Source organism: Oncorhynchus kisutch, linkage group LG10, assembly GCF_002021735.2.
Source record: "Oncorhynchus kisutch isolate 150728-3 linkage group LG10, Okis_V2, whole genome shotgun sequence".
In the NCBI taxonomy this organism is placed as follows: Eukaryota; Metazoa; Chordata; class Actinopteri; order Salmoniformes; family Salmonidae; genus Oncorhynchus; species Oncorhynchus kisutch.
The window spans coordinates 62,533,260-62,560,853 of NC_034183.2; the positions used below are offsets into that span (position 1 = coordinate 62,533,260).

Below are 27,594 nucleotides of genomic sequence, written 5' to 3' on the forward strand. Positions count from 1 at the left end.
GGCTATAAGAAAACAAGAAAATGCTAATCCAGAAGCAGTTCTCCTAGTGGCCAGTGATTTTAATGCAGGAAAACTGAAATCCCTCTTACCTAATTTCTACCAGCATGTCACTTGTGCAACTAGAAGCAAAAAAACTCTAGATCACCTTTACTCCACACACAGAAACACATACAAAGCTCTCCCTCACCCTCCATTTGGCTAATCTGACCATAACTCAATCCTCCTGATTCATGCTTTAAATAAAAACTCAAACAGTAAGTACCAGTGATGCAGGACTGTTTTGCTAGCACAGACTGGAGTATGTTCCGGGATTTATCCGATGGCATTGAGAAGTTTACCACATCAGTCACTGACTTCATTAATAAGTGCACAACGACGTCCCCACAGTGACCGTATGTACGTAGACATATCCCAACCAGAAGAGGGACACTAATCCGGACGCAAGAAACCCCTCTACGCCCGCCGATGAACCATCAAACAGGAAATGCGTCAATACAACAGATCGAATAAGATCGAATAGGCTCTGATGCTTGTCGGATGTGGCAGGGCTTGCAAACTATAATTGAGTACAAAGGGAAACCCAGCCACGAGCTTCTCTGTGACACGAGTCTACCAGACGAGCTAAATGCCTTCTATGCTTGCTTCGAGGCAAGCAACACTGAACCATGCATGAGAGCACCAGCTGTTCCGGACGACAGTGTGATCACTCTCTCTGTAGCCAACGTGAGTAAGACCTTTTAAATAGGTTAACATTCACAAGGCCGCAGGGCCAAAGGGATTACCAGGATGCATACTCAGAGCATGTGCTGACCAGTTGGCAAGTGTCTTCACTGACATTTTCAGCCACTCTCTGACCCAGTCTGTAATACATACATGTTTCAATCAGACCACCATACCTGTGCCCAAGAACCCCAAGGTAACCTGTCTAAATGACTATCGCCCTTAGCACTCACATCTGTAGCCATGAAATGCTTGGCTGGCCATGGCTCACATCAACACCATCATCCCAGACACCTTGGATCTACTCTAATTTGGATAACGCACCAACAGATCCACAGATGACAGAATCTCTATTGCACTCCACACTGCCCTTTCCCACCTGTGCAAGAGGAACACCTATGTGAGAATGCTGTTCATTGACTACAGCTTAGCATTCAAGACCATAGTGCCCTCCAAGCTCATTGATAAGGACCCTGGAATTGAACACCTCTCTCTGCAACTGGATCCTGGACTTCCTGACAGGCCTCCCCAGGCGGTGAGGGTAAGCAACAACACATCCACCATGCTGACCCTCAACACGGGGGCCCCTCAGGGATGCATGCTTAGTCCACTCCTGTACTCCCTGTTCACCCACGACTGTGTGGCTGCACACGGCTCCAACACCATCATTATGTTTTTGGTGACACAACGGTGGTAGGCCTGATCACTGACAACGATGAGAACCTATAGGGAGGTCAGAGACTTGGCAGTGTAGTGCCAGGAGAACAACCTCTCCCTCAATGTCAGCAAGACAAAGGAGCTTATTGTGGACTACAGGAAATGGAGGGCCGTGCACGCCCCCATTCACATCAACGGGGCTTGTAGTGGAGAACTTCAAGTTCCTCGGTGTCCACATAGCTAAGGATGTATCCTGGTTCACACACACCAACCCAGTCGTGATGAGAGCACGACAATACCCCCCCCCCCCCTCCCCGGAGGCTGAAAAGATTTGGCATGGGTCCTCAGATCCTTAGAAAGTTCTAGAGCTGCACCATTGAGAGCATCTTGACTGGCTGTATCACCACTTGGTATTGCAACTGCTTGGCACCTGACTATAAGGAGCTACAGAGGGTAGTGCTTACAGGCCAGTACATCACTAGACCCGAGCTAGCTGCCATCCAGGACCACTATACCAGGCGGTGTCCTTGGAAAGCCCTAAAAATTGCCAAAGACTCAAGACATCCAAGTCATAGACTGTTCTCTCTGCTACCGCACTGCAAGCTGTGATGATGCACCAAGTTTGGAAACAACAGGATCCTGAATAGCTTCTACCCCCAAGCCATAAGATTGCTAAATAGTTAGTCTGGGTAGGAATCTGGTTAACTATTTAACTATCTACATTGAACTTTGACTTATCACATATGCTTCTGCTACTGTTTATCTGTTTTTTTTATTCCTAGTTCTATTAAATATCTACCTCAATTACTTCCCACCCCTGCACATCGACTCGGTACTGTGTATATAGCCAAGTTGTTACTCATGGTGTATTTATTGTTACTTTTATTATTACGTGTTTTACTTTTCTATTATTTCACTATTTTCTTTCTCTCTGCGTTGTTGGGAAGGTTGTCCACACCTGTTGTTTACGAAGCACTAATACAATTAAATGAAATGTGATATTCAAGGTTATAAATGCCTCTTTTCAGTGGGTTAGATGAGTTCCACCTGTCTGAACTACTGCAAGGTGTCATGGGTGTCTTCGAGAGACATCCGAACGAGCTCAGCTTTTTAATTCTTAAACTGGGAACATTTTCACGCTGTACGGAATTTTACAACATGATGTCCCAATCAGAACGATTGGGAAGTTTTTCACGCAGGGAAGATTTTTACATGACACAAGGCACAGGTGAAGCCACAGTATTTAGAACAGATACAGATGTCAGATACACTACATGTGTCATAATATAAAATCGAATAGAAAGCTGTATATTGTTAAATCTACTATTGTCCCCGGGGAAGGTAGGTATGTCACTGCTTGAGCCATGGTGAGGTTAAATGACTTCTCTAGCTTTTCAAGGTGAGAGAATGTCTCGCAGCTCCTTCACTTCCCTTGTGGGGGTGTATTAGATTGACCATTCTGACTTTGCTACAGTGTATCTGTCCTTAATAAAATACAGAGCAAATCCCTCCGCACACACACACACAAACACACACACACAGAAAGGTGAGGCATGCCAATGCCATTTTGGGAGTGAAAGTTTGCCACAGTAGGGGCAAATCACCCCATTTAGGAGCAGTCATGCTTGAAATTAAGCCTGGCGTGTTCATTTCCAATAGTAAAACATGACACTACCCGACAAAAATGCAAACTTTCCAAGTTGAGTTATTTGAATGCCAGACACAGGGTATGATTTTACTGTAGGTCTTCGGGTTACTATGCAGGCCCACACTGCAATCAGATTAATTCCAGTCAGATGAAGTGTACAAGGCTTGTGTTTGGATGCACACACAGGCATACCTCCATACAAGTGGCTTGACTAGTGCAATCTATTTTTGAGTGAGGTGCAGGCAAAGAGAATTGAATCCACTCTTGAGTGAAGACCCCTTTTTGTTTTTGTAAGCCTTTATACAATTGACTGACAAAGCTCTAGTCTAAAGCAGTGACGGCTGACACTCTCTGCTCATTATCAAATCTACTGCAGAGGAACATTCTACCGTGCCTGTTTCCACCCGTTTGCAATTCCAACTAAATCAGTTGAGCAAACAAAAGCAAAATCAATACTTTTATTTGCAGGTGTGTGTGTGTGACTGTCTGTTTATTCACACTATTTATACAGTAGCAGTCTAAGCCTTTCTGCTGTTATCGCAAAGCCCCGCTAGAACAGCTGTGAGCAGGAACACATTCAGAAGACCATAGGGCAAAGCATGTAAATCAACCACACAAACACTGTCATCCTTCATCTACATAGATCTATACAACTTAGCCTGGAAACTGTGCAATCAGGTTAATATGTTAACAAGATTTTGTCTACAGAATGCACATTATGGACAAACGTGTTGTGCTGTATGGACCAGATCTGGGTCAAATTCAACTATTCAACAAACTCAACTAGTTGGATAGTATAAAAATAAGTTACATTGAATTTTGAGGTGGATAACATCTCATCTTTTAGCTACCATTATCTCTACCTCTGCTTTACAGAACTGCTCTCCCTGTCTCCCCCTGCAATTACATTTCCTCTCCCACAGAGGCTGTCCATCTCCCTTTAAAAAGGCAATGTGTTGACAATATTCCCGTCTGCTGTGCAATCACAAAAAAATCGTATAATTTAGAGGCAGACATAATTCAGCTGAAAACCGTTTGATTGCAGGGGCCATTTTGTGTCTGACAGCCTCCTGAAACTTCGGCTCTAGCAAAGGGAAGCAATTACTCTGGCTGCTGACTAGGGCAATCTCACTGCATCTGAAGAACACTCCAACATTAGAAACCTAGCCACTCTGTAAAGTGGAATCCGGAGGAATTAATCAAGACCTGCAATTTACATGTTTACCTTGTATGCCTGACTAATGTCAGTGTGGGGTTTGATTTGTGTCTCCTTCGCTGAATAGCAAAACTTAGACTGTTTCACAGTCAGTCAGAGAACACCATCTATTTCTGGAAATTGTAACGAGTGGCCAATTTCCTGGACTCCAATTTTTGGTGTTACGGTCATTAGCATAAGTGGTAGCTGCAGAATTGTGTTAATTTCCGACAGCTCGAGAGATAAAAGTCTGGATAGGAGGCAGATAGCTGTCATTTTCATTCCAATGCCTCACTACCTCTTCCACAGGGTGTCATTTGGAAGCTTCTCCCTACTCAGCCATGCATTACAGACAGCAATGATATGGTAAATCAAGTGTTTAGATATCCCTGTACATACTGCCTGCCTATCCGTTATCTCTCTGAGGTGATTGTGGGTCACTGATATGGTAAATCAGGTGTTTAGATATCCCTGTACATACTGCCTGCCTATCCGTTATCTCTCTGGGGTGATTGTGGGTCACTGATATGGCTAAATAATCAACAACATCAATGGTTATTGAGAGTGAGTCACTCCTATGAGAGAGTCAGGTAATATTGTGTTGACAGACATCAGAATATGTGAATAACAGGCAGGGTCCACCCTCTGTTTTGAAACATTTATTTACAAACCCTTTGGCCATTTTACAAAGACTGCAGGTGTTTTTCAGAGCCAGGTGGCTGGTGTAGAGAATTGTTTACAAAGGGAAATAAATTCAAATGTGTTTGTTTGCATTTTGGCAAGCAAATTATTGTTTTCATGACAATACAGTTTTTGGTGCGGAAAGTCTGAAGAGCTTAGGCTTCTTGAGGTGAGCTGAGATGCATTGCTTGTTTTATTGCTCACGGCAACACATACACATTTTCTTTAATTTCCCTACTAATTGCACATAGCGTGAGTGGCAAACCAATGGCTGAATTAGGAACATTCTCTCACCCATTTCTGCACCTCCACCTATCAGACTTCTGATATCATTCCCCTTAAACCAGACACATCTAGTTGATGTGACTAGAGCTGGGAGCTCTGACGGCTGGGGCTCCCCATCGCTCTCTCACACACACCACATGGGAGATGGCACACAACATTTATGGAAGCGTCCTGGCCATTTCAGAGCATTAGAATTACCCCGTTAAGCATTTCAGCTTTTTACAGCAAAATAGTATGTCAGCTGCTTTTTACAGGAACAGAGTACGTCAGCTGCTTTTTACAGGAACAGAGTACGTCAGCTGCTTTTTACAGGAACACAGAGTACGTCAGCTGCTTTTTACAGGAACAGAGTACGTCAGCTGCTTTTTACAGGAACACAGAGTATTTCCGCTGCTTTTTACTGTGTCTTGTTCCCTTCATTGTGTGGATATACAGTTTTACGACACATTGTCCAGTTCCCTATAATGTATTTATTTTCCAAGTCTGTTATTCTCCGTGTCGATTGTTAATATACATTCCTCTCATATTGACATTGGACATACAGTACCAGTCAAATGTTTGGACACACCTACTCATTCAACTATTTTCTACATTGTAGAATAAATGTGAAGACATCAAACCTATGAAATAACACATGCCAAGAGTGTGCAAAGCTGTCATCAAGGCCAAGGGTGGCTACTTTGAAGAACCCCAAATATAACATATATTTTGATTTGTTAAAAAAAAAATGGTTACTACATGATTCCATATGTGCTATTTCATAGTTGTGATGTCTTTACTATTATACTACTTGTGACTGGTACTGTACATACAGTGATTAAGTTATGTTGTGACGTGTTTGCTGTATCTGAGCCGAGCTTCTGTGTGTGCCCTGTGTGTGCAGGTTTCTTGGGGTCCCCCCTGGAAGAGGAAGCTGCCCCCTGACAGGACCTCTGCCCTTTGACCTCATCTACACGGACTACCATGGCCTGCAGCAGATGAGGCAGCACATGGGTCTCTCTCTGAGGAAGCACAAGTCAGTGGGTTTTTTCTATGTTTTTCTATACAGTCACATATATTGGCACCCTTGCACTTTACAATGCAGTGCAATGGAGCAGAATGTTCTGATTTCTCTTTTTTTCTCTTTTCAAAACTGGTTGAATGGCAATGTTTACCCTGTAGGCACCTGCAACATACCACAGGTAGGTTAGATAGATAAAAACGAGAATCACTCGCCTCCAACAAAATTAATTAGAATATTTTATAATTTAGTTCAGGCCATTTCTTTTTTTACTCAGAGAAATTTTTTAATTTCAGTTTAGATTTTTTTCTTTCTTGGTCCTGTGCAGTTATAAATCAAAGAAATACATGTGTGAACACCAAAGGTTTTTTAAGTGTCTACTTATTTTAGACACTTTAGAAGACTGCAGCTGTATGTGTGTTTGTGGGTGTGTGCTTACTGTGAGTGTAGGCATGGAATGAACTATGCACCATATCACTGCCAAATATGAATTTATCTCTTCTGGAGGAGGAACAGACTTTTCCATGTGACGTGTAAGTTAAACTCTCTGTGTGTTTCTTTGTTGCTGGCATTTCTGTTGTGCTGGTTACTCATTGGCTTATTGGCCTGCTGCCCTTATTGGCTGGTATTTGGTCAGCTGGTTGGTCCCCTGTGAGTCACCATAGGCATCCAGGGGAATCTGCATGAGAGCAGCCCACACAGCGATCAATTGGGTAAATAATGAGTCCCAGATTGACTGAGAGAAATGCTAAGTCGCACAGTGGAGAAATGGCAGGTACAGGGGGCAGCATTTTCACTTTAGGATAAATAGTGTGCCCAATTTCAACTTCCTGCTACTCATGCCAAGAATATAAGATATGCATATTATTTGGATAGAAAACACTCTGAAGTTTCTAAAACAGTTTGAATCATGTCTGTGAGTATAACAGAACTTATGTAGCAGGCAAAACCCAGAGGACTAACCATTCAGAATGTCTTTTTTTGAGGTCTCTGTCTGTTCAGTGAGTTCTCATTGGGAAACGATATTTCTTAGGCACTTGTTTGCAGTTCCTACCGCTTCCACTGGATGTCACCAGTCCTTGGAATTTGGTTGAGGTTTGAGGTTATTCCTTTGTGCAATGAAGAAGTACGGCCATCTAGGAACTGGGTAACACTATTGAGAGTTGCGCAAGACTTGAAAAGTAGCGTTGGTTTGTTGTCTTCCTGTATTGAACACAGATAGATCCGTCTTCAATTTGATCGATTATTAACGTTTAAAAATACCTAAAGTTGTATTACAAAAGTAGTTTGTAGTTTTGGCAAAATTTACAGGTAACTTTTGAAATATTTTGTAGTGACATTGCGCAAATTGGAAGCTGTTTTTTTCTGGATCAAACGCGCCAAATAAATGGACATTTTGGATATATATAGATGGAATTAATCGAACAAAAGGACCAATTGTGATGTTTATGGGACATATTGGAGTGCCAACAAAAGAATCTCGTCAAAGGTAAGGCATGATTTATATTTTATTTCTGCGTTTTGTGTAGCGCCTGCAGGGTTGAAATATGCTACTCTCTTTGTTTACTGTTGTGCTATCATCAGATAATAGCTTCTTATGCTTTCGCCGAAAAGCCTTCTTTAAATCTGACATGTTGGCTGGATTCACAACGTGTGTAGCTTTAATGTAGTATCTTACATGTGTGATTTAATGAAAGTTAGATTTTTATATCATTTTATTTGAATTTGCCGCGCTGCATTTTCCCTGGCTTTTGGCCAAGTGGGACGCTTGCGTCCCCTATCCTAGAGAGGTTTTAAAGCCCCTGAGTTATCTGTATATATTTTGAACTTAATGTACAGGAAGTTGCCAGAGGCCCGCAAAGTGTCGACTAAGCAAATAAAACATGTAATTATTGGTCCTAGTTATTGCAGGACAATTTTAAGTGATAGGATTGTAAAAGTGAAAATGATAATGTTTCCATTTCTTGGTTGGAGAGAAACTAATATGTCTGGGGTGTGATAAATCGGTCCTGTTATATTACATTATACTGTGTAGTGTTCCAGTCTGTTTTGTCCCTAGCTGCATATTCAATTTCCTGTTCCACAATCTCCATTTAGCTCATTATACACATGCATGCACTCAAACATCAGCACACTTGCATGTGCACCCTAAAGTTTGGGGGGGGGGGGGGGCTACCCCACTGCTTATAACTATAAGTTAAAGGTAGACATTAATATGTCATAGATGCAGAAAGAATACAGGATAGTGGTCAATTTCCACGACAACTAAGAGCTTTGAAGCGTGAGTCTCAACTTCTCCTCTGTTTTTGTCCCGTGGCCACCACATGATAAAAGTGTGAGGCGAACCTGTGCACATGCACAGATGCTTTGTGTGACTGTGTGAAAGCGAAGTCGTGCATATCGCTCATCGCAATATCTGCGATGCTGCTCGTGGCAACATCATTTCACTCAGTCTACCTTTAACTATCTAAGATGAGCCAAATATATTTTCTATGCATTTGGTTGATTAACTAAGTGGCTAGCCTTCCAGATCAAACTTTGTGGTACAGAGCAAATCCCTCTGCACGCACACACACACACACACACACAACGCACACACACACTAATATTATTATAGAGACCACATGAGGTTGGTGGCACCTTAACTGTGGAGGACGGGCTCGTGGTAATGACTGGAGCGCAATGAGTGAATGGTATCAAATACATCAAACACATGGTTAGCAGGTGTATGATGCCATTCCATCTGCTCCTTTTCCCGACCATTATTATGAGCCGTTCTCCCCTCAGCAGCCTCCTGTGATAGACATGCAAACACAGCACAATATTTGTAGTGCACACACTATTGTTTGCGATCACACAATGAAGCTCCTAATGAAGATGACTGACCAAATGCCAATATGATTGTTTTCCTCATGGATCATTTGCATTACAGACAGATATCTATGCAGCAATGGAATTATGTTTGAATAGATGGCACAGGAGAAATCCGATTATTTTGAGGTCCTATAAGACTCTTTTACGAGGCCCTCAGTCTCGGCCCAGGCAGTATATGCTGCAGAAATAATTCACCATGGATTCCCATCGGTGTCAATCCAAGGTCACTTGATTAGCCGATGTGTATCAACTGTCCCAGTCTGGCAGGCTAATACTTTAATTTCCTCTGCAGGTCCCCAGACTGCTTAGAGATGCAGGACACTGATAAATCAACCAGTCTGGATATGCAGAGCTGATGAAGCTGGGAGATAAAACAATGCTCTGTGCTCGACTCACCCTTTCAGTATTCTCAAATGGCTTCCATTCCCTATCCGTCCTCTTCCTTTCCATATCCTTCCTCTTCTTCCCCTATCCTTCCCCTTCCTTTCCTTATCCTTCCCCTTCTTTTCCCTATCCTTCCTCTTCCTTTCCCTATCCCTATCCTTTCCATATCCTTCCCCTTCCTTTCCATATCCTTCCTCTTCTTCCCCTATCCTTCCCCTTCCTTTCCCTATCCTTCCTCTTCATTTCCCTATCATTTTCCTTTCCCTATCCTTCCTCTTCTTTTCCCTATCCTTCTTCAACCTTTCCCTATCCGTCCCCTTCCTTTCCCTATCCGTCCCCTTCCTTTCCCTATCCGTCCTCTTCCTTTCCCTATCTGTCCTCTTCCTTTCCCTATCCGTCCCCTTCCTTTCCCTATCCGTCCCCTTCCTTTCCCTATCCGTCCCCTTCCTTTCCCTATCCGTCCTCTTCCTTTCCCTATCCGTCCTCTTCCTTTCCCTATCCGTCCTCTTCCTTTCCCTATCCGTCCTCTTCCTTTCCCTATCCGTCCTCTTCCTTTCCCTGTCCGTCCTCTTCCTTTCCCTGTCCGTCCTTTCCCTGTCCGTCCTCTTCCTTTCCCTATCCTTCTTCAACCTTTCCCTATCCGTCCCCTTCCTTTCCCTATCCGTCCTCTTCCTTTCCCTATCCGTCCTCTTCCTTTCCCTATCCTTCTTCAACCTTTCCCTATCCGTCCTCTTCCTTTCCCTATCCTTCCTCTCCCTTTCCCTATCCGTCCCCTTCCTTTCCCTATCCTTCCTCTTCCTTTCCCTATCCGTCCCCTTCCTTTCCCTATCCTTCCTCTTCCTTTCCCTATCCGTCCTCTTCCTTTCCCTATCCTTCCTCTTCCTTTCCCTATCCGTCCTCTTCCTTTCCCTATCCGTCCTCTTCCTTTCCCTATCCGTCCTCTTCCTTTCCCTATCCGTCCTCTTCCTTTCCCTATCCGTCCTCTTCCTTTCCCTATCCGTCCTCTTCCTTTCCCTATCCGTCCTCTTCCTTTCCCTATCCTTCTTCAACCTTTCCCTATCCGTCCTCTTCCTTTCCCTATCCTTCCTCTTCCTTTCCCTATCCGTCCCCTTCCTTTCCCTATCCGTCCCCTTCCTTTCCCTATCCTTCCTCTTCCTTTCCCTATCCGTCCCCTTCCTTTCCCTATCCTTCCTCTTCCTTTCCCTATCCGTCCCCTTCCTTTCCCTATCCTTCCTCTTCCTTTCCCTATCCGTCCTCTTCCTTTCCCTATCCGTCCTCTTCCTTTCCCTATCCGTCCTCTTCCTTTCCCTATCCGTCCTCTTCCTTTCCCTATCCGTCCTCTTCCTTTCCCTATCCGTCCTCTTCAACCTTTCCCTATCCGTCCTCTTCAACCTTTCCCTATCCGTCGTCTTCCTTTCCCTATCCGTACTATTTTCTTCCTTTTCATCTAATCTAAAGTAGGGAAGTACATGCCCCACCCATCTGAGGATTTGTTTTTTTCAGCCATCTATTTCCTGTTTGATGGGTGCAAAATCCACTTTTCACTTAAATCTCCGTGGACTGATTGCTTTTTGTGACTCTTCATACTCTTGCCTGCACATGTCGTTTTTCCCCCGTTAACGTTACGACAACGGAAATGTTTGTAAAGACATGTCAAACACACCCCGGGTAATGGTTTAAATGGGCTCAATGGGATACATTGGCTGTTAGTTGAATCGAGAAGAACACTAAAGCTTTTTCTGGAATTGAACGTATCGTCTCGACACTTACATCACAAGAAAGAGGATAACTTTATTTTGATGGGTGTACATTTTTTTTTTGTGGCATTGAAAAAAGTTATAATTTAATACAGTTTAATGTTTACAAATGAGATGAAATTTAAGCAATTTCCGAAAATGAAATCTGATTATAGTGATTATGTTTGATCTCGCAAACAATGTAAAGTATGTTTAGATAGGTGTAATTGTGTTGATACCCTTTTATCCAAGGGTATCCTGCTATTTTGACACACTTGTTGAATTATGCAAGAGAATGTGACAACAACCGTTTTTAATGAGACAGTCTAGACAGAGCAGGTGAGTGCAGGTAAGGTAGACAGAGCAGGTAGGGTAGACAGAGCAGGTAAGGTAGACAGAGCAGATAGGGTAGACCGAGCAAGTGAGTGCAGGTAGGGTAGACAGAGCAGGTGAGTGCAGGTAAGGTAGACAGAGCAGGTAGGGTAGACAGAGCAGATGAGGGCAGGTAAGGTAGACAGAGCAGATAGGGTAGACAGAGCAGGTGAGTGCAGGTAAGGTAGACAGAGCAGGTAGGGTAGACAGAGCAGGTGAGTGTAGGTAAGGTAGACCGCAGGTAGGGTAGACAGAGCAGGTAGGGTAGACAGAGCAGGTAGGGTAGACAGAGCAGGTGAGTGCAGGTAGGGTAGACAGAGCAGGTAGGGTAGACAGAGCAGGTAAGGTAGACAGAGCAGATAGGGTAGACAGAGCAGGTGAGTGCAGGTAGGGTAGACAGAGCAGGTAGGGTAGACAGAGCAGATAGGGTAGACAGAGCAGATAGGGTAGACAGAGCAGGTAGGGTAGACAGAGCAGGTAAGATAGACAGAGCAGGTAAGATAGACAGAGCAGGTAAGGTAGACAGAGCAGATAGGGTAGACAGAGCAGGTAGGGTAGACAGAGCAGGTAGGGTAGACAGAGCAGGTAAGATAGACAGAGCAGGTGAGTGCAGGTAAGGTAGACAGCAGGTAGGGTAGACAGCAGGTAGGGTAGACAGCAGGTAGGGTAGACAGCAGGTAGGGTAGACAGAGCAGGTAGGGTAGACAGAGCAGGTGAGTGCAGGTAAGGTAGACAGAGCAGGTAGGGTAGACAGAGCAGGTAGGGTAGACAGAGCAGGTAGGGTAGACAGAGCAGATAGGGTAGACCGAGCAAGTGAGTGCAGGTAGGGTAGACAGAGCAGGTGAGTGCAGGTAAGGTAGACAGAGCAGGTAGGGTAGACAGAGCAGATGAGGGCAGGTAAGGTAGACAGAGCAGATAGGGTAGACAGAGCAGGTGAGTGCAGGTAAGGTAGACAGAGCAGGTAGGGTAGACAGAGCAGGTGAGTGTAGGTAAGGTAGACCGCAGGTAGGGTAGACAGAGCAGGTAGGGTGGACAGAGCAGGTAGGGTAGACAGAGCAGGTGAGTGCAGGTAGGGTAGACAGAGCAGGTAGGGTAGACAGAGCAGGTAAGGTAGACAGAGCAGATAGGGTAGACAGAGCAGGTGAGTGCAGGTAGGGTAGACAGAGCAGGTAGGGTAGACAGAGCAGATAGGGTAGACAGAGCAGATAGGGTAGACAGAGCAGGTAGGGTAGACAGAGCAGGTAAGATAGACAGAGCAGGTAAGGTAGACAGAGCAGATAGGGTAGACAGAGCAGGTAGGGTAGACAGAGCAGGTAAGATAGACAGAGCAGGTGAGTGCAGGTAAGGTAGACAGCAGGTAGGGTAGACAGCAGGTAGGGTAGACAGCAGGTAGGGTAGACAGAGCAGGTAGGGTAGACAGAGCAGGTGAGTGCAGGTAGGGTAGACAGAGCAGGTAGGGTAGACAGAGCAGGTAGGGTAGACAGAGCAGGTAGGGTAGACAGAGCAGGTAGGGTAGACAGAGCAGGTAGGGTAGACAGAGCAGGTGAGTGCAGGTAAGGTAGACAGCAGGTAGGGTAGACAGAGCAGGTAGGGTAGACAGAGCAGATAGGGTAGACAGAGCAGGTAGGGTAGACAGAGCAGGTAAGATAGACAGAGCAGGTGAGTGCAGGTAAGGTAGACAGCAGGTAGGGTAGACAGCAGGTAGGGTAGACAGAGCAGGTAGGGTAGACAGAGCAGGTAGGGTAGACAGAGCAGGTAGGGTAGACAGAGCAGGTGAGTGCAGGTAAGGTAGACAGAGCAGGTAGGGTAGACAGAGCAGGTAGGGTAGACAGAGCAGGTGAGTGCAGGTAAGGTAGACAGCAGGTAGGGTAGACAGAGCAGGTAGGGTAGACAGAGCAGATAGGGTAGACAGAGCAGGTGAGTGCAGGTAAGGTAGACAGCAGGTAGGGTAGACAGAGAAGGTAGGGTAGACAGAGCAGGTAAGGTAGACAGAGCAGATAGGGTAGACAGAGCAGGTGAGTGCAGGTAAGGTAGACAGCAGGTAGGGTAGACAGAGCAGGTAAGGTAGACAGAGCAGGTGAGTGCAGGTAAGGTAGACAGCAGGTAGGGTAGACAGAGCAGGTGTTTGGTGGTTGCAGCCCTGTTCCTCACCTTTATGTTAATGTATTCATACACTAAAGAAACATATAAACACGACATGTAAATTGTTGGTCCCATGTTTCATGAGCTGAAATAAAAGATCCCATACATTTTCCATATGCACAAAAAGCTTATTTCTCTGAAATGTTTTGCACAAATTTGTTTAAATCCCTGTTAGCATTTCTCCTTTGCAAATATACTCCATCCTGACAGGTATGGTATATCAAGAAGCTGATTAAATATCATGATCATTACACAGGCGCACCTTGTGCTAGGGACAATAAAAGGCCACTCTAAAATGTGCAGTTTTGTCACACAACACAATGCCATAGGTGTCTCAAGTTTTGAGGGACCGTGCAATTGGCATGCTGACTGCAGGACTATCCACCAGAGCTGTTGCCAGATAAATTAACATAAAAATGTATTTACCATAAGCCACCTCCAACGCCATTTTTGAGAATTTGGCAATACATCCAACTGGCCTCACAACCGCAGACCACGTGTATGGCGTTATGAGGGCGAGCAGTTTGCTGGTGTTAACATTGTGAACGGAGTGCCCCATGGTGGCGATAGGGTTATGGTACTGGCAGGCATAAGCTACGGACAAAGAACACAATTGCGTTTTATTGATAGCAATTTGAATGGACAGAGATACCGTGACGAGATCCTGAGGCCCATTGTCATGCCATTCATCCACCTCTCATGTTTCAGCATGATAATGCACAGCCTCATGTCATAAGGATCTTTACACATTTCCTGGAAAATTTCCCAGTCCTTCAATGGTCTGCATACTCACCAGACATGTCACCCATTGAGCATGTTTGGGATGCTCTGGATCAACATATACAACAGCGTGTTCCAGTTCCCGCCGATATCCAGCAACTTCCCCCAACCGTTGAAGAGGAGTGGGACAATATTCCACAGGCCACAATCAACAGCCTGATCAACTCTATGTGAAGTAGATGTGTCACGCTGCATGAGGCAAATGGTGGTTTTCTGATCCACACCCCTACCCTTTTTTAAAGGTATCTGTGACCAACAGATGCATATCTGTATTCCCAGTCATGTGAAATCCATAGATTAGGGCCTAATGAATGTATTCCTATTGCCTGATTTCCTTATATGAACTGGAACTCAGAAAAATCTTTGAAATTGCATTTATATTTTTGTTCAGTGTGTATATATACAAATAGGCACATATTTTTCTTTATTTAACTCAAAATATGAGTACATTGTAAAAAATGTATAGAAATAAATTGAAAACCTGAATTCCCACCAAAATCCCTGAACTCGATTCATTATTTGTCCGTAAAATGTTTTATGTGCTATAATTCAGTCGATATCTGATGGATTATAAAAATGTTAAAAGTTTGGAGTATCTTCATCCATTGTCCAACACAGGAAGTTGGTGGCACCTTAATAGGGGAGGATGACCACGTGGTAATGGCTGGAGCGGTTTCCAAAGTGTTTGATGCAATTCCATTTGCTCTGATCCAGCAATTATTATGAGCCCTCCTCTCCTCAGCGGCTTCCACTGTAAATGTCTAACTGTTGCATTTTATTAGAATTATTTTAAAAACCTTTTAACAATTTCGATGAACGTTGCTACTAAAAGGATACAATCAAAGTAGTATATGTTAGTAGTGCTCCTGTCAAAATGTCTCTCTTATTCAATCCTGTCAGGTACAGTAAGTGGTCATACACAAGGAAAGGAAGCCTTTTCCGACTATTAGGAAGCAGCCCCTCACACATTATGCCCCAGGAATGTCAGAGACCCATCAAAGAAGGGAGGTATCCTTGCGGTGTCTGGACATGGTTATATTGCTGTGAGTAAGAGCTCTCCATTTATCTCCCCTGTGGTGTGTAGTGGCCTAGCAGCGTGTGATTTAAAGTCAATTTCCCCCCACCTGGAGGGCAGGCTGAGCCCAGCACACTGAGGGAGAGGAGAGGCACGGTGACATCCATCACCTTTGACTGCTTTATGGTTCAAGTCTCCTGGGCTTGATTCCCATACCACTGCTTGTTAGACATGGGCTTTTACCAGATAAATATTCTATCATCACAACAGGAGGCAATGTCTATCTATGTTCTGCTATTTTGAGAGACAGAACCTATTCTCCGATCTCTTTCCTCTGTCTCTCAGGTGCCACATCCGTGTGATTGACACATTTGGCACAGAGCCGGCATACAACCATGAGGACTACGCCACCCTGCACGGCTACAGGACCAACTGGGGCTACTGGAACCTCAACTGCAGGCAGTACATGACCATGTTCCGTGAGTGAACTCTGAGCATAATCTCTCTTCTGACACTGGATGTGAGGGGAATGGGGTTGCGCTTGCTTATCAGGTATCAACCTCAGAAAGAGAGAAAGTGGGAAAGGGTAATATGGATTTTAGTGGAGGTTTGGCTTTTTGGAGTGTGTGTGTGGGCACAGATGTTGTGGGGCACTTGTGTGGGCCTCTGGCCTCTCATAGTGGAAGCTCAGGGTCAGAGAGACGAGAAGGAGCCTGGGAGGGCAACAGCAGTTGTGGCCAAACGGATGCCTCGAGCTAGACAATAGAACTTAGCACCATAGGCTCTCACTGGCACACACACAGAGCTCAAACATCCAGCTGGGATCAGTGGAAGGAGAAGAGACTTCAGCTGTGTTTGTGCTCTTCCAATTAACTCAGTGAGCATAGCTTCTGTGGAAGTACTGCTGTTTTGGATACACATTGTAATTGCAAGCCACACTCATATTGGGTTTGAAATAGGAACACGTTATGAATAAATATATACAGTATAGATATATACAGTGGGGCAAAAAAGTATTTAGTCAGCCACCAATTGTGCAAGTTCTCCCACTTAAAAAGATGAGGCCTGTAATTTTCATCATAGGTACACTTCAACTGTGACAGACAAAATGAGAAAAAAAAATCCAGAAAATCACATTGTAGGATTTTTAATGAATTTATTTGCAAATTATGGTGGAAAATAAGTATTTGGTCACGTACAAACAAGCAAGATTTCTGGCTCTCAGAGACCTGTAACTTCTTCTTTAAGAGGCTCCTCTGTCCTCCACTCGTTACCTGTATTAATGGCACCTGTTTGAACTTGTTATCAGTATAAAAGACACCTGTCCACAACCTCAAACAGTCACACTCCAAACTCTACTATGGCCAAGACCAAAGAGCTGTCAAAGGACACCAGAAACAAAATTGTAGACCTGCTGTACCAGGCTGGGAAGACTGAATCTGCAATAGGTAAGCAGCTTGGTTTGAAGAAATCAACTGTGGGAGCAATTATTAGGAAATGGAAGACATACAAGACCCTCGATCCCTCGATCTGGGGCTCCACGCAAGAACGGACATTACATCAAAGTTGGATCAGCCAACGGTGAGCAAAAATCCCAGAACCACACGGGGGGACCTAGTGAATGACCTGCAGAGAGCTAGGACCAAAGTAACAAAGCCTACCATCAGTAACACACTACGCCGCCAGGGACTCAAATCCTGCAGTGCCAGACGTGTCCTCCTGCTTAAGCCAGTACTTGTCCAGGCCCGTCTGAAGTTTGCTAGAGAGCATTTGGATGATCCAGAAGAAGATTGGGAGAATGTCATATGGTCAGATGAAACCAAAATATAACTTTTTGGTAAAAACTCAACTCGTCGTGTTTGGAGGACAAAGAATGATGAGTTGCATCCAAAGAACACCATACCTACTGTGAAGCATGGGGGTGGAAACATCATGCTTTGGGGCTATTTTTCTGCAAAGAGACCAGGACGACTGTTCCGTGTAAAGGAAAGAATGAATGGGGCCATGTATCGTGAGATTTTGAGTGAAAACCTCCTTCCATCAGCAAGGGCATTGAAGATGAAACGTGGCTGGGTCTTTCAGCATGACAACGATCCCAAACACACCGCCCGGGCAACGAAGGAGTGGCTTCGTAAGAAGCATTTCAAGGTCCTGGAGTGGCCTAGCCAGTCTCCATATCTCAACCCCATAAAAAATCTTTGGAGGGAGTTGAAAGTCCATGTTGCCCAGCAACAGCCCCAAAACATCACTGCTCTAGAGGAGATCTGCATGGAGGAATGGGCCAAAATACCAGCAACAGTGTGTGAAAACCTTGTGAAGACTTACAGAAAACATTTGACCTCTGTCATTGCCAACAAAGGGTATATAACAAAGTATTGAGAAACTTTTGTTATTGACCAAATACTTATTTTCCACCATAATTTGCTAATAAATTCATAAAAAATCCTACATTGCGATTTTCTGGATTTTTGTGTGTACCGTTTGTGTACCTATGATGAAAATTACAGGCCTCTCTCATCTTTTTAAGTGGGAGAACTTGCACAATTGGTGGCTGACTAAATAATTTTTTGCCCCACTGTATATACACTGCTCAAAAAAATAAAGGGAACACTAAAATAACACATCCTAGATCTGAATGAATGAAATATTCTTATTAAATACTTTTTTCTTTACATTGTTGAATGTGCTGACAACAAAATCACACAAAAATTATCAATGGAAATCAAATTTATCAACCCATGGAGGTCTGGATTTGGAGTCACACTCAAAATTAAAGTGGAAAACCACACTACAGGCTGATCCAACTTTGATGTAATGTCCTTAAAACAAGTCAAAATGAGGCTCAGTAGTGTGTGGCCTCCACGTGCCTGTATGACCTCCCTACAACGCCTGGGTATGCTCCTGATGAGGTGGCGGATGGTCTCCTGAGGGATCTCCTCCCAGACCTGGACTAAAGCATCCGCCAACTCCTGGCCTGTCTGTGGGCGTTGGTGGATGGAGCGAGACATGATGTCCCAGATGTGCTCAATTGGATTCAGGTCTGGGGAACGGGCAGGCCAGTCCATAGCATCAATGCCTTCCTCTTGCAGGAACTGCTGACACACTCCAGTACATGAGGTCTAGCATTGTCTTGCATTAGGAACCCAGGGTCAACCGCACCAGCATATGGTCTCACAAGGGGTCTAAGGATCTCATCTTGGTACCTAATGGCAGTCAGGCTACCTCTGGCGAGCACATGGAGGGCTGTGCGGCCCCCCAAAGAAATGCCACCCCACACCATGACTGACCCACCGCCAAACCGGTCATGCTGGAGGATGTTGCAGGCAGCAGAACGTTCTCCACGGCGTCTCCAGACTGTCACGTCTGTCACATGCTCAGTGTGAACCTGCTTTCATCTGTGAAGAGCACAGGGCGCCAGTGGCGAATTTGCCAATCTTGGCGTTCTCTGGCAAATGCCAAACGTCCTGCACGGTGTTGGGTTGTAAGCACAATCCCCACCTGTGGACGTCGGGCCCTCATACCACCCTCATGGAGTCTGTTTCTGACCGTTTGAGCAGACACATGCACATTTGTGGCCTGCTGGAGGTTATTTTGCAGGGCTCTGGCAGTGCTCCTCCTGCTCCTCCTTGCACAAAGGCGGAGGTAGCGGTCCTGCTGCTGGGTTGTTGCCCTCCTACGGCCTCCTCCACGTCTCCTGATGTACTGGCCTGTCTCCTGGTAGCGCCTCCATGCTCTGGACACTACGCTGACAGACACAGCAAACCTTCTTGCCACAGCTCGCATTGATGTGCCATCCCGGATGAGCTGCACTACCTGAGCCACTTGTGTGGGTTGTAGACTCCGTCTCATGCTACCACTAGAGTGAAAGCACCGCCAGCATTCAAAAGTGACCAAAACATCAGCCAGGAAGCATAGGAACTGAGAAGTGGTCTGTGGTCACCACCTGCAGAACCACTTCTTTTTTGGGGGTTTCTTGCTAATTGCCTATAATTTCCACCTGTTGTCTATTCCATTTGCACAACAGCATGTGAAATTTATTGTCAATCAGTGTTGCTTCCTAAGTGGACAGTTTGATTTCACAGAAGTGTGATTGACTTGGAGTTACATTGTGTTGTTTAAGTGTTACCTTTATTTTTTTGAGCAGTGTGTGTGTGTGTGTGTGTTTGATTCTCATGGCTTTTTTCTTTTTCATGTGTACTGGGAATACTCAGGTCTTGCTTTGTTTCCTGGTTTATGGAGTGATCACTGTCCTTCTCTAGGTCACCAGGCTGCTCGTTATGGCGCACACCTGTCACCATTGTTACGTGCAGGTCTTCAGACTCACCTGGACTCCATCACTTCCTTGATTACCTGCCCTATATACAGCTGAAGTCGGAAGTTTACATACACCTTAGCCAAATACATTTAAACTCAGTTTTTCACAATTCCTGACATTTAATCCTAGTAAAAATTCCCTGTTTTAGGTCAGTTAGGAACACCACTTTATTTTAAGAATGTGAAATGTCAGAATAATAGAGTGATTTATTTCAGCTTTTATTTATTTCATCACATTCCCAGTGGGTCAGAAGTTTACATACACTCAATTAGTATTTTGTAGCATTGCCTTAAACAATTTAAACTTGGATCAAACATTTCAGGTAGCCTTCCACAAGCTTCCCGCAATAAGTTGGGTGAATTTTGACTGAGTCAGGTTTGTAGGCCTCCTTGCTTTCACACGCTTTTTCAGTTCTGTCCACACATTTTCTATAGGATTGAGGTCAGGGCTTTGTGATGTCCACTCCAATACCTTGACTTTGTTGTCCTTAAGCCATTTTGCCACAACTTTGGAATTATGCTTAGGGTCTTTGTCCATTTGGAAGACACATTTGCGACCAAGCTTTAACTTCCTGACTGACGTCTGGAGATGTTGCTTCAATATATCCACATAATTTTACTACCTCATGATTCCATCTATTTTGTGAAGTGCACCAGTCCCTCCTGCAGAAAAACACCCCCACAACATTGATGCTGCCACCCCCGTGTTTCACGGTTGTGATGATGTTCTTCAGCTTGCAAGCATCACCCTTTTCCCTCCAAACATAACGATGGTCATTATGGCCAAACAGTTCTATTTTTGTTTCATCAGACCAGAGGACATTTCTCCAAAAAGTATGATGTTTGTCCCCATGTGCAGTTGCAAACTGTAGTCTGGCTTTTTAATGGCGGTTTTGGAGCAGTGGCTTCTTCCTTGCTGAGTGCCTTTCAGGTTATGTCGATATAGGACTCGTTTTAGTGTGGATATAGATACTTTTGTACCTGTTTCCTCCAGCATCTTCACAAGGTCCTTTTGTTGTTGTTCTGGGATTGATTTGCACTTTTCACACCAAAGTACGTTCATCTCTAGGAGACAGAACACGTCTCCTTCCTAAGTGGTGTGATGGCTGCGTGGTCCCATGGTGTTTATACTTGCGTATAATTGTTTGCACAGATGAACGTGGTACCTTCAGGCTTTTGGAAATTGCTCCCAAGGATGAACCAGAATTGTGGAGGTCTACAATTTTCTGGGGCTGATTTCTTTTGATTTTACCATGATGTCAAGCAAACAGGCACTGAGTTTGAAGGTAGGCCTTGAAATACATCCACAGATACACCTCCAATTGACTAAAATAATGTCAATTAGCCTATCAGTAGCTTCTAAAGGCATGACACCATTTTCTGGAATTTTCCAAGCTGTTTAAAGACACAGTCAACTCCTGACCCACTGGAATTGTGGTACAGTGAATTATTAGTGAAATAATCTGGCTGTAAACAATTGTTGGAAAAATGACTTGTGGTTATGTGCAAAGTAGATGTCCAAAACTATAGTTTGTTAACAAGAAATTTGTGGAGTGGTTGATTTTAATGACTCCAACCTAAGTTTATGTAGACTTCCGACTTCAACTGTATGTCACTCCCCTTGATTCCTTCCCCAGGCGTCATTGTTTCTGTTTCATGTCTGTGTGCTGTTAGTTTTTCTTGTTTTGTTTTATGTTCCGTTTATTTTATTAAAACACTCACTCCCTGAACTTGCTTCCCGACTCTCAGAGCACGTCGTTACATTGACTTTGACTTATTGAGCTTGAGCTTGACTTATTGAGCACTTTGCTATGTTTGTCCCTCACAGCACACACTCCAGACAACTCCTTCATGGGTTTTGTGGCTGAGGAGCTGAACGACACAGAGAGGCTGAGCATCCAGAGGAACAAGGTGGACAGCATGGCAGTGGTGTATGGCAAAGAGGCCAGCATGTGGAAGGTGATCATATGGATATTAATGTTAAATTTCTACACCACTAATGTCACAACTCAAGCAAAGAAAGCCATATTGTTGAGAGTGCATTTGACTGACACCCCAATGGGCGCATCACCTGCTCCTGTTTACAAGATATCAACAAACAAATGACTTTTTCCCTACTAAGATGCAGTCCAGTTGAGGTGGCGTCTCAACATATTTACACAAGTCAGCAGTCTGTTATACGCTGCAGTGTATTCTGTCATGATGTGATAAATGGAGTGCACCCCACTTCCAGAGACAAGCTGAAACGTGCCTAAGTTATTCTCTCCTATCTGCCAAGCATGACACTTCAATCTGCTAGGTATATGTATGTACGCCCAGAGAGGTGTGAGTGTTGTGGAAGTGGCAATTGTTTTTGTTTAGCGTAAATTCTCCCTCCAAGCTACAGGAAAAAGGCATCACTTATTGATGTCTGGCCGCCTCCCCGTGGTCGAATCAGCTGCATTTGTTCTCTCCCTCTCTACGCTTATTGAATTCCCCCTCACTCTGAACAGTTTGAGGTACGGCGTGCGAGGTATAATATTTATGAGTGTGAATGCCATCTGTGTCTGGCCCTCCCTCGACACTGACTACCCCTCACTGCTTCTGGCATCATCCTCAGCTCTCCGGTTCACATGCTTGTCAGCTATGTGTTGTACTACAGCTGTATGTCCACAAGGAGACAAAATGACAATCATTTTATCTCTCCCACTCACTCTCTCTTGTCTTTCCTCCTTCCCACATGGTTTCCTCCTATTCTGCTCTCATGCCATGTTGATGGATCATCTCCAGCTCCAAGTAAGGATACCTGCACTTCCTGTCAATGATTGATGTTTTGAACACCCTCGGAAACTGTGTTCTACATTGAGCCGTAGTACAGACTGTCCCTGGTGTTTGGTTTCTCTGCAGATTCCTATTATAGAGATTGATCCTGTTCATGCACAATGAATGTGTTAATGTTCCATTAAATGTGCCAGACAGTTAACTACAATTATTTTGGAATGAGTCAGCAGCTTTAGCTCTTCAGACACAGAAAGATGTTTCAGGTGAATCATCTTTATCTACCATAAAGATACTGGAGTTTTTATAAAAAGGCCTGAGGGTTGCGTTCGTCCTGGTCTATCTGCATCTTCTGTCACCCCCCTGTCAGATCAATAAACTGCTGCCCTATAACAGGTTTAGGAAAATACAAAAGGTGGAGTGTTAATCAATACTCAGAATGTCAGCTCTCCACTAATGATAGTTTTACTTTGTGTGCTCTTTTATATGGAGCATCTGCAATGACATCAGTGGTTCTATTTACAACTGGAAGGGTTCTTAGTCTACAGAGGGAAAGCTCATGCATATTTATTTCTATTGTGTTCAGTACAAATGTTCTATGTTAGGCTAAGTATGCCACTGAAGATTTGAAGCAATACAACATTCTCACCACTATATGTAAATCATGCTCACCCAATACATCTCTATGATCAGTGACCAGTGTGCTGCTGTAGCCAAGGTGAAACCCATGCTTTCTCTTCACACTCTATGGCCATTCTCGTGTCATTTGCCCCTGGTGCTGCTGTTGCTTGGTGTAGGAAATCAGATCACCCCTCTAATTGGCTATGCCAGTCTGTATGCACCAGAGGCCCCAGTAGCCACCCCACTAATCCTAGTAACAGTCAGTCATACAGGCTTCTGTCCACACTGCCCTGCACCAATCAGAAGCTCTCCAGGGTGAGAGGCCTATCAGTCAAGGGTTTTTAACTCTTCTGAGAGATGACCCTCATGCTACTGTAGTCTTCACAGGTTGAGCACATTCTCCCTTGCTCTTCAGTCCCAGGAGGGTGACACAGATAATGTGGAAGAATCTCTAAGCAGAAGAGGCTGACAGCCAATGTCATGAATAACATGTTTGCCCCTGTCTTGGTTATGCCTGCAACCAACACACTGAACATAACTTTATGTTTGAGAAGAACTTTGAACTCATACAGAATTGGTTCAAAAAAGGAGTTACATTCTGCATATTTGGGGGGGACAGGTAGATTATACTGTGTGGCCAGTCCATCCTAACCATTTGTTCCATTGACTCATAGGGTAAGGAAAGGTTCCTGGCCATTCTGCACCGCTACATGGATATCCATGGCACTGTCTATTATGAGACACAGCGCCCCCCAGAGGTGCCTGCTTTTGTCAAAAACCATGGTCTGCTGCCCCAACAAGAGCTGCAACAGCTGCTCAGAAAGGCCAAGGTATGGAGGGTTTCAATACCTTTTTATATAATATACTTCAAGTACAAGTTGCCAGTAAACAGCAGCAGTTTGGTTCATCTTTTTCTTTTCCTCTCTCAAACAAGCTCTTCATTGGGTTTGGCTTCCCATATGAAGGGCCAGCCCCTTTAGAGGCCATAGCCAACGGCTGCATCTTCCTGCAGCCCAAGTTTAAGCCGTCCCACAGTTCCCTCAACCATGAGTTCTTCAGAGGGAAGCCCACTTCCAGACAGGTGAGCGGGTTGTCTCTGGTGTCAGAGACAACTGTCGAGAAAATGAATGTTAGTCAGTGAATTAGTGCAAGGTAGGCCTCAACCTGACTCGTGTGCTTCTCTGCTCGTGGCTGTGTCCATGTGTTGTCTGGATGGAGACTGTATTGACTGATATAGTATTGTGTTAATTCCTCCATCAGGTCTCCTCACAGCATCCCTATGCTGAGCAGTATATAGGCAGGCCACATGTCATCACGGTGGATTTCAACAACTCCCAAGAGTTTGAGTCTGCCATACGGGACATCATGAAGACCAAGGTTAGTATGTTCACTTGAGATGATAATATAAGATATGCCATTTAGCAGATACTTTTATCCAAAGCGACGTACAGTCATGTGTGCATACAGTTTAAGTATGGATGGTCCCGGGAATCAAACCCACTATCCTGGCTACAGAGGACCACATGATTTCAAATTACCTTTCAGATGTATTATCTTCACTGCATCTCATGTTAAAGAAAGTCTTGAGTATTAACATTACCTACGCATATGATTAATGGTGCCGTGGAGGTATATAATCTCCTCTCCCACAGACTGTATTTCCAGTTGTGACCCACTTCTCTCTCACATTGCTAATTGAGCTGTTAGTCACAGGATCCAGTGTAACTGCAAACTGCATAGCTGGCTCTTTCCAAGGACTTAAGTCCTAATTGCCTCAGAGATGGAGTTGCTTAGTAGGTAAACTGGGCAGCAGACACCTGGGGTTAGTATGGCAGTCTTCCAGAGGACCCATACTGTCTTCTCCAGGCACTAACCATTGTCTACTGGAGATTATATTAATCTATCATGCTGTGCTCAATCTGTCGCCAGGCCAACATGCAAGGTACGGCCAATCGATCCCCCACCACACGGGGAATAATGGCAGGTTAAATATAGCCCAGACTTGCTGCTGAGGGAACCAAAAGGGAGCATCTACTTGACGTAATGCTGTGGTAGAACACGTGCATGTAATGGGTTAGGAGTGGAGGAGAGGGGCAGGGGGAAAACAAAACCACTAAATAATACAGGACACAAGCACTTCTCATTATGTTGATATACAGTGCATTCAGAAAGTATTTAGACCCCTTGACTTTGACATTTTTGTAATATTTATTTTTTTACCCCACTTTTTTCATCATATCCCATTACGATCTTGTCTCATCGCTGCAACTCCTCAACGAGCTCGGGAGAGGCGAATCATGACCCGCCAAACCACACTCCTTAACAACCGCCCACCTAACCCGGACGCCATCCACACCAATGTGTTGGAGGAAACACCGTTCAACTGATGACCGAAGTCTGGCTGTAGGCACCTGGCCCACCACAAGAAGTCACTAGAGTGCAATGAGCAAAGTAAAGCTCCCCCCGGCCAAACCCTCCCCTAACCTGGACGACGTTGGGCCAATTGTGCGCCGCCCTATGGGACTCCCGTTCACTGCTGGTTGTGATACAGCTTAGGATCGAACCCGGGTCTGTAGTGACGCCTCAAGCGCTGCGATGCAGTGCTTTAGACCTTTGCACCACTCGGGAGGCCCCAGACCCCTTGACGTTTTCCACTTTTTGTTACATTACAGCCTTATTCTAAAATCTATTAAATAAATTAGTTTCCTCATCAATCTACACACACTACCCCATAATGACAAAGTGAAAACAGGTTTTTATGTTAGCAAGTTAATTACAAATAAAAACATATCACATTTTACATAAGTATTCAGACCCTTTTGCTATGAGACTCGAAATTGAGCACAGGTGCATCCTGTTTCCATTGATCATACTTGAGATGTTTCTACAACTTGATTGGAGTCCACCTGTGGTAAATGCAATTGATTGGACATGATTTGGAAAGGCACAAACCTGTTTATATACAGTAAGGTCCCACAGTTAACAGTGCATGTCAGAGCAAAAATCAAGCCATGAGGTCGAAGGAATTGTCCGTAGAGCTCCGAGACAGGATTGTGTTGAGGCACAGATCTGGGGAAGGATACCCAAAAATTATGTAGCATTGAAGGGGCGGCAGGGTAGCCTAGTGGTTACAGCGTTGGACTAGTAACCAGAAGGTTGCAAGTTCAAACCCCCGATCTGTCGTTCTGCCCCTGAACAGGCAGTTAATCCACTGTTCCTAGGCCGTCATTGAAAATAAGAATTTGTTCTTAACTGACTTGCCTAGTTAAATAAAGGTAACAAAGGTCCCCAAGAACACAGTGGCCAACCATCTCTGGAGCGTTCCACCAATCAGGCCTTTGTGGTAGAGTGGCCAGACGGAAGCCACTCCTCAGTAAAAGGCACATGACAGCCCACTTAGAGTTTGCCAAAAGGCACCCAAAGGACTCTCAGACCATGAGAAACAAGATTCTCTGGTCTGATGAAACCAAGATAGAAATCTTTGGCCTGAATTCCAAGCGTCACATCTGGAGGAAACCTGGCACCATCCCTACGGTGAAGCATGGTGGTGGCAGCATCATGCTGTGGGGATGTTTTTCAGCAGCAGGGACTGGGAGACTAGTTAGGATCGAGGGAAAGATGAATGGAGCAAAGTACAGAGTGATCCTTGATGAAAATCTGCTCCAAAGCCCTCAGGACCTTCAGACTGGGGACGAAGGTTCACCATCCAACAGGACAATGACCCAAAGCACACAGCCAAGACAACGCAGGAGTGGCTTCGGGACACATCTCTGAATGTCCTTGAGTGGCCCAGCCAGAGCCTGGACATGAACCAAATCAAACATATCTGGAGAGACCTGAAAATAGCTGTGCAGCGACGCTCCCCATCCAACCTGACAGAGCTTGAGAGGATCTGCAGAGAAGAGTGGTAGGAAATCCCCAAATACTTGTGTGCCAAGCTTATACCATCATACCCAAGAAGACGTACATGTATTCTAAAGCTGAATTCAATTCCGACTCCATGGAGAGCAGTTTTTTTCCTATTCCTTTCTTTCCATTATATAAAGATGCCCAAAAGGCAAATTGCATTCTGGAATAGCTGATGACGTGCCAGATACATTTCATTAAACTCAGATGAAATAAACGAGTAAGTGAGCGCTAAAAGGAAGTGAATGCTAAAAGGAACCATTTATCAGTTTAAAAGCCCAAGTGCCTCTGAGAGGCCTGATGGTAAACAATGAGATCTCTTTTAAATGGCACAGACATCTTAGGTTAGGTGATGTGGAATGGGACTACAGTACCATCACACTGATTGAACATTTCCCACTCCAACATGTATCATTAATTATTTATGTAATCGAACCCAAATAGGCTTTGGATAACAGCAAAATAGAAAGCATTGACCTGCAGACTTCATCCTTTGACACTGATGAC

At 44.5% G+C, this 27,594-nt stretch overlaps 1 protein-coding gene across 6 annotated transcripts in view; it reads left to right on the top strand.

Annotated features, from left to right (window-relative positions):
• LOC109897382 (alpha-1,6-mannosylglycoprotein 6-beta-N-acetylglucosaminyltransferase B) overlaps positions 1 to 27,594 on the top strand; it is a 76,166-nt gene that overhangs the window by 42,610 nt on the left and 5,962 nt on the right. For 4 of the 6 annotated variants that reach the window (XM_031834613.1, XM_031834615.1, XM_031834617.1 and 1 more), the window contains 7 exons: positions 6,070 to 6,201; positions 15,835 to 15,968; positions 21,632 to 21,762; positions 22,573 to 22,578; positions 23,856 to 24,011; positions 24,116 to 24,262; positions 24,442 to 24,558. In XM_031834613.1, coding sequence (XP_031690473.1) covers positions 6,070 to 6,201; positions 15,835 to 15,968; positions 21,632 to 21,762; positions 22,573 to 22,578; positions 23,856 to 24,011; positions 24,116 to 24,262; positions 24,442 to 24,558 — 823 coding nt within the window. The remainder of the gene's footprint in view (positions 1 to 6,069; positions 6,202 to 15,834; positions 15,969 to 21,631; positions 21,763 to 22,572; positions 22,579 to 23,855; positions 24,012 to 24,115; positions 24,263 to 24,441; positions 24,559 to 27,594) is intronic. The other 2 variants (XM_031834614.1, XM_031834616.1) reach the window with 1 other exon arrangement.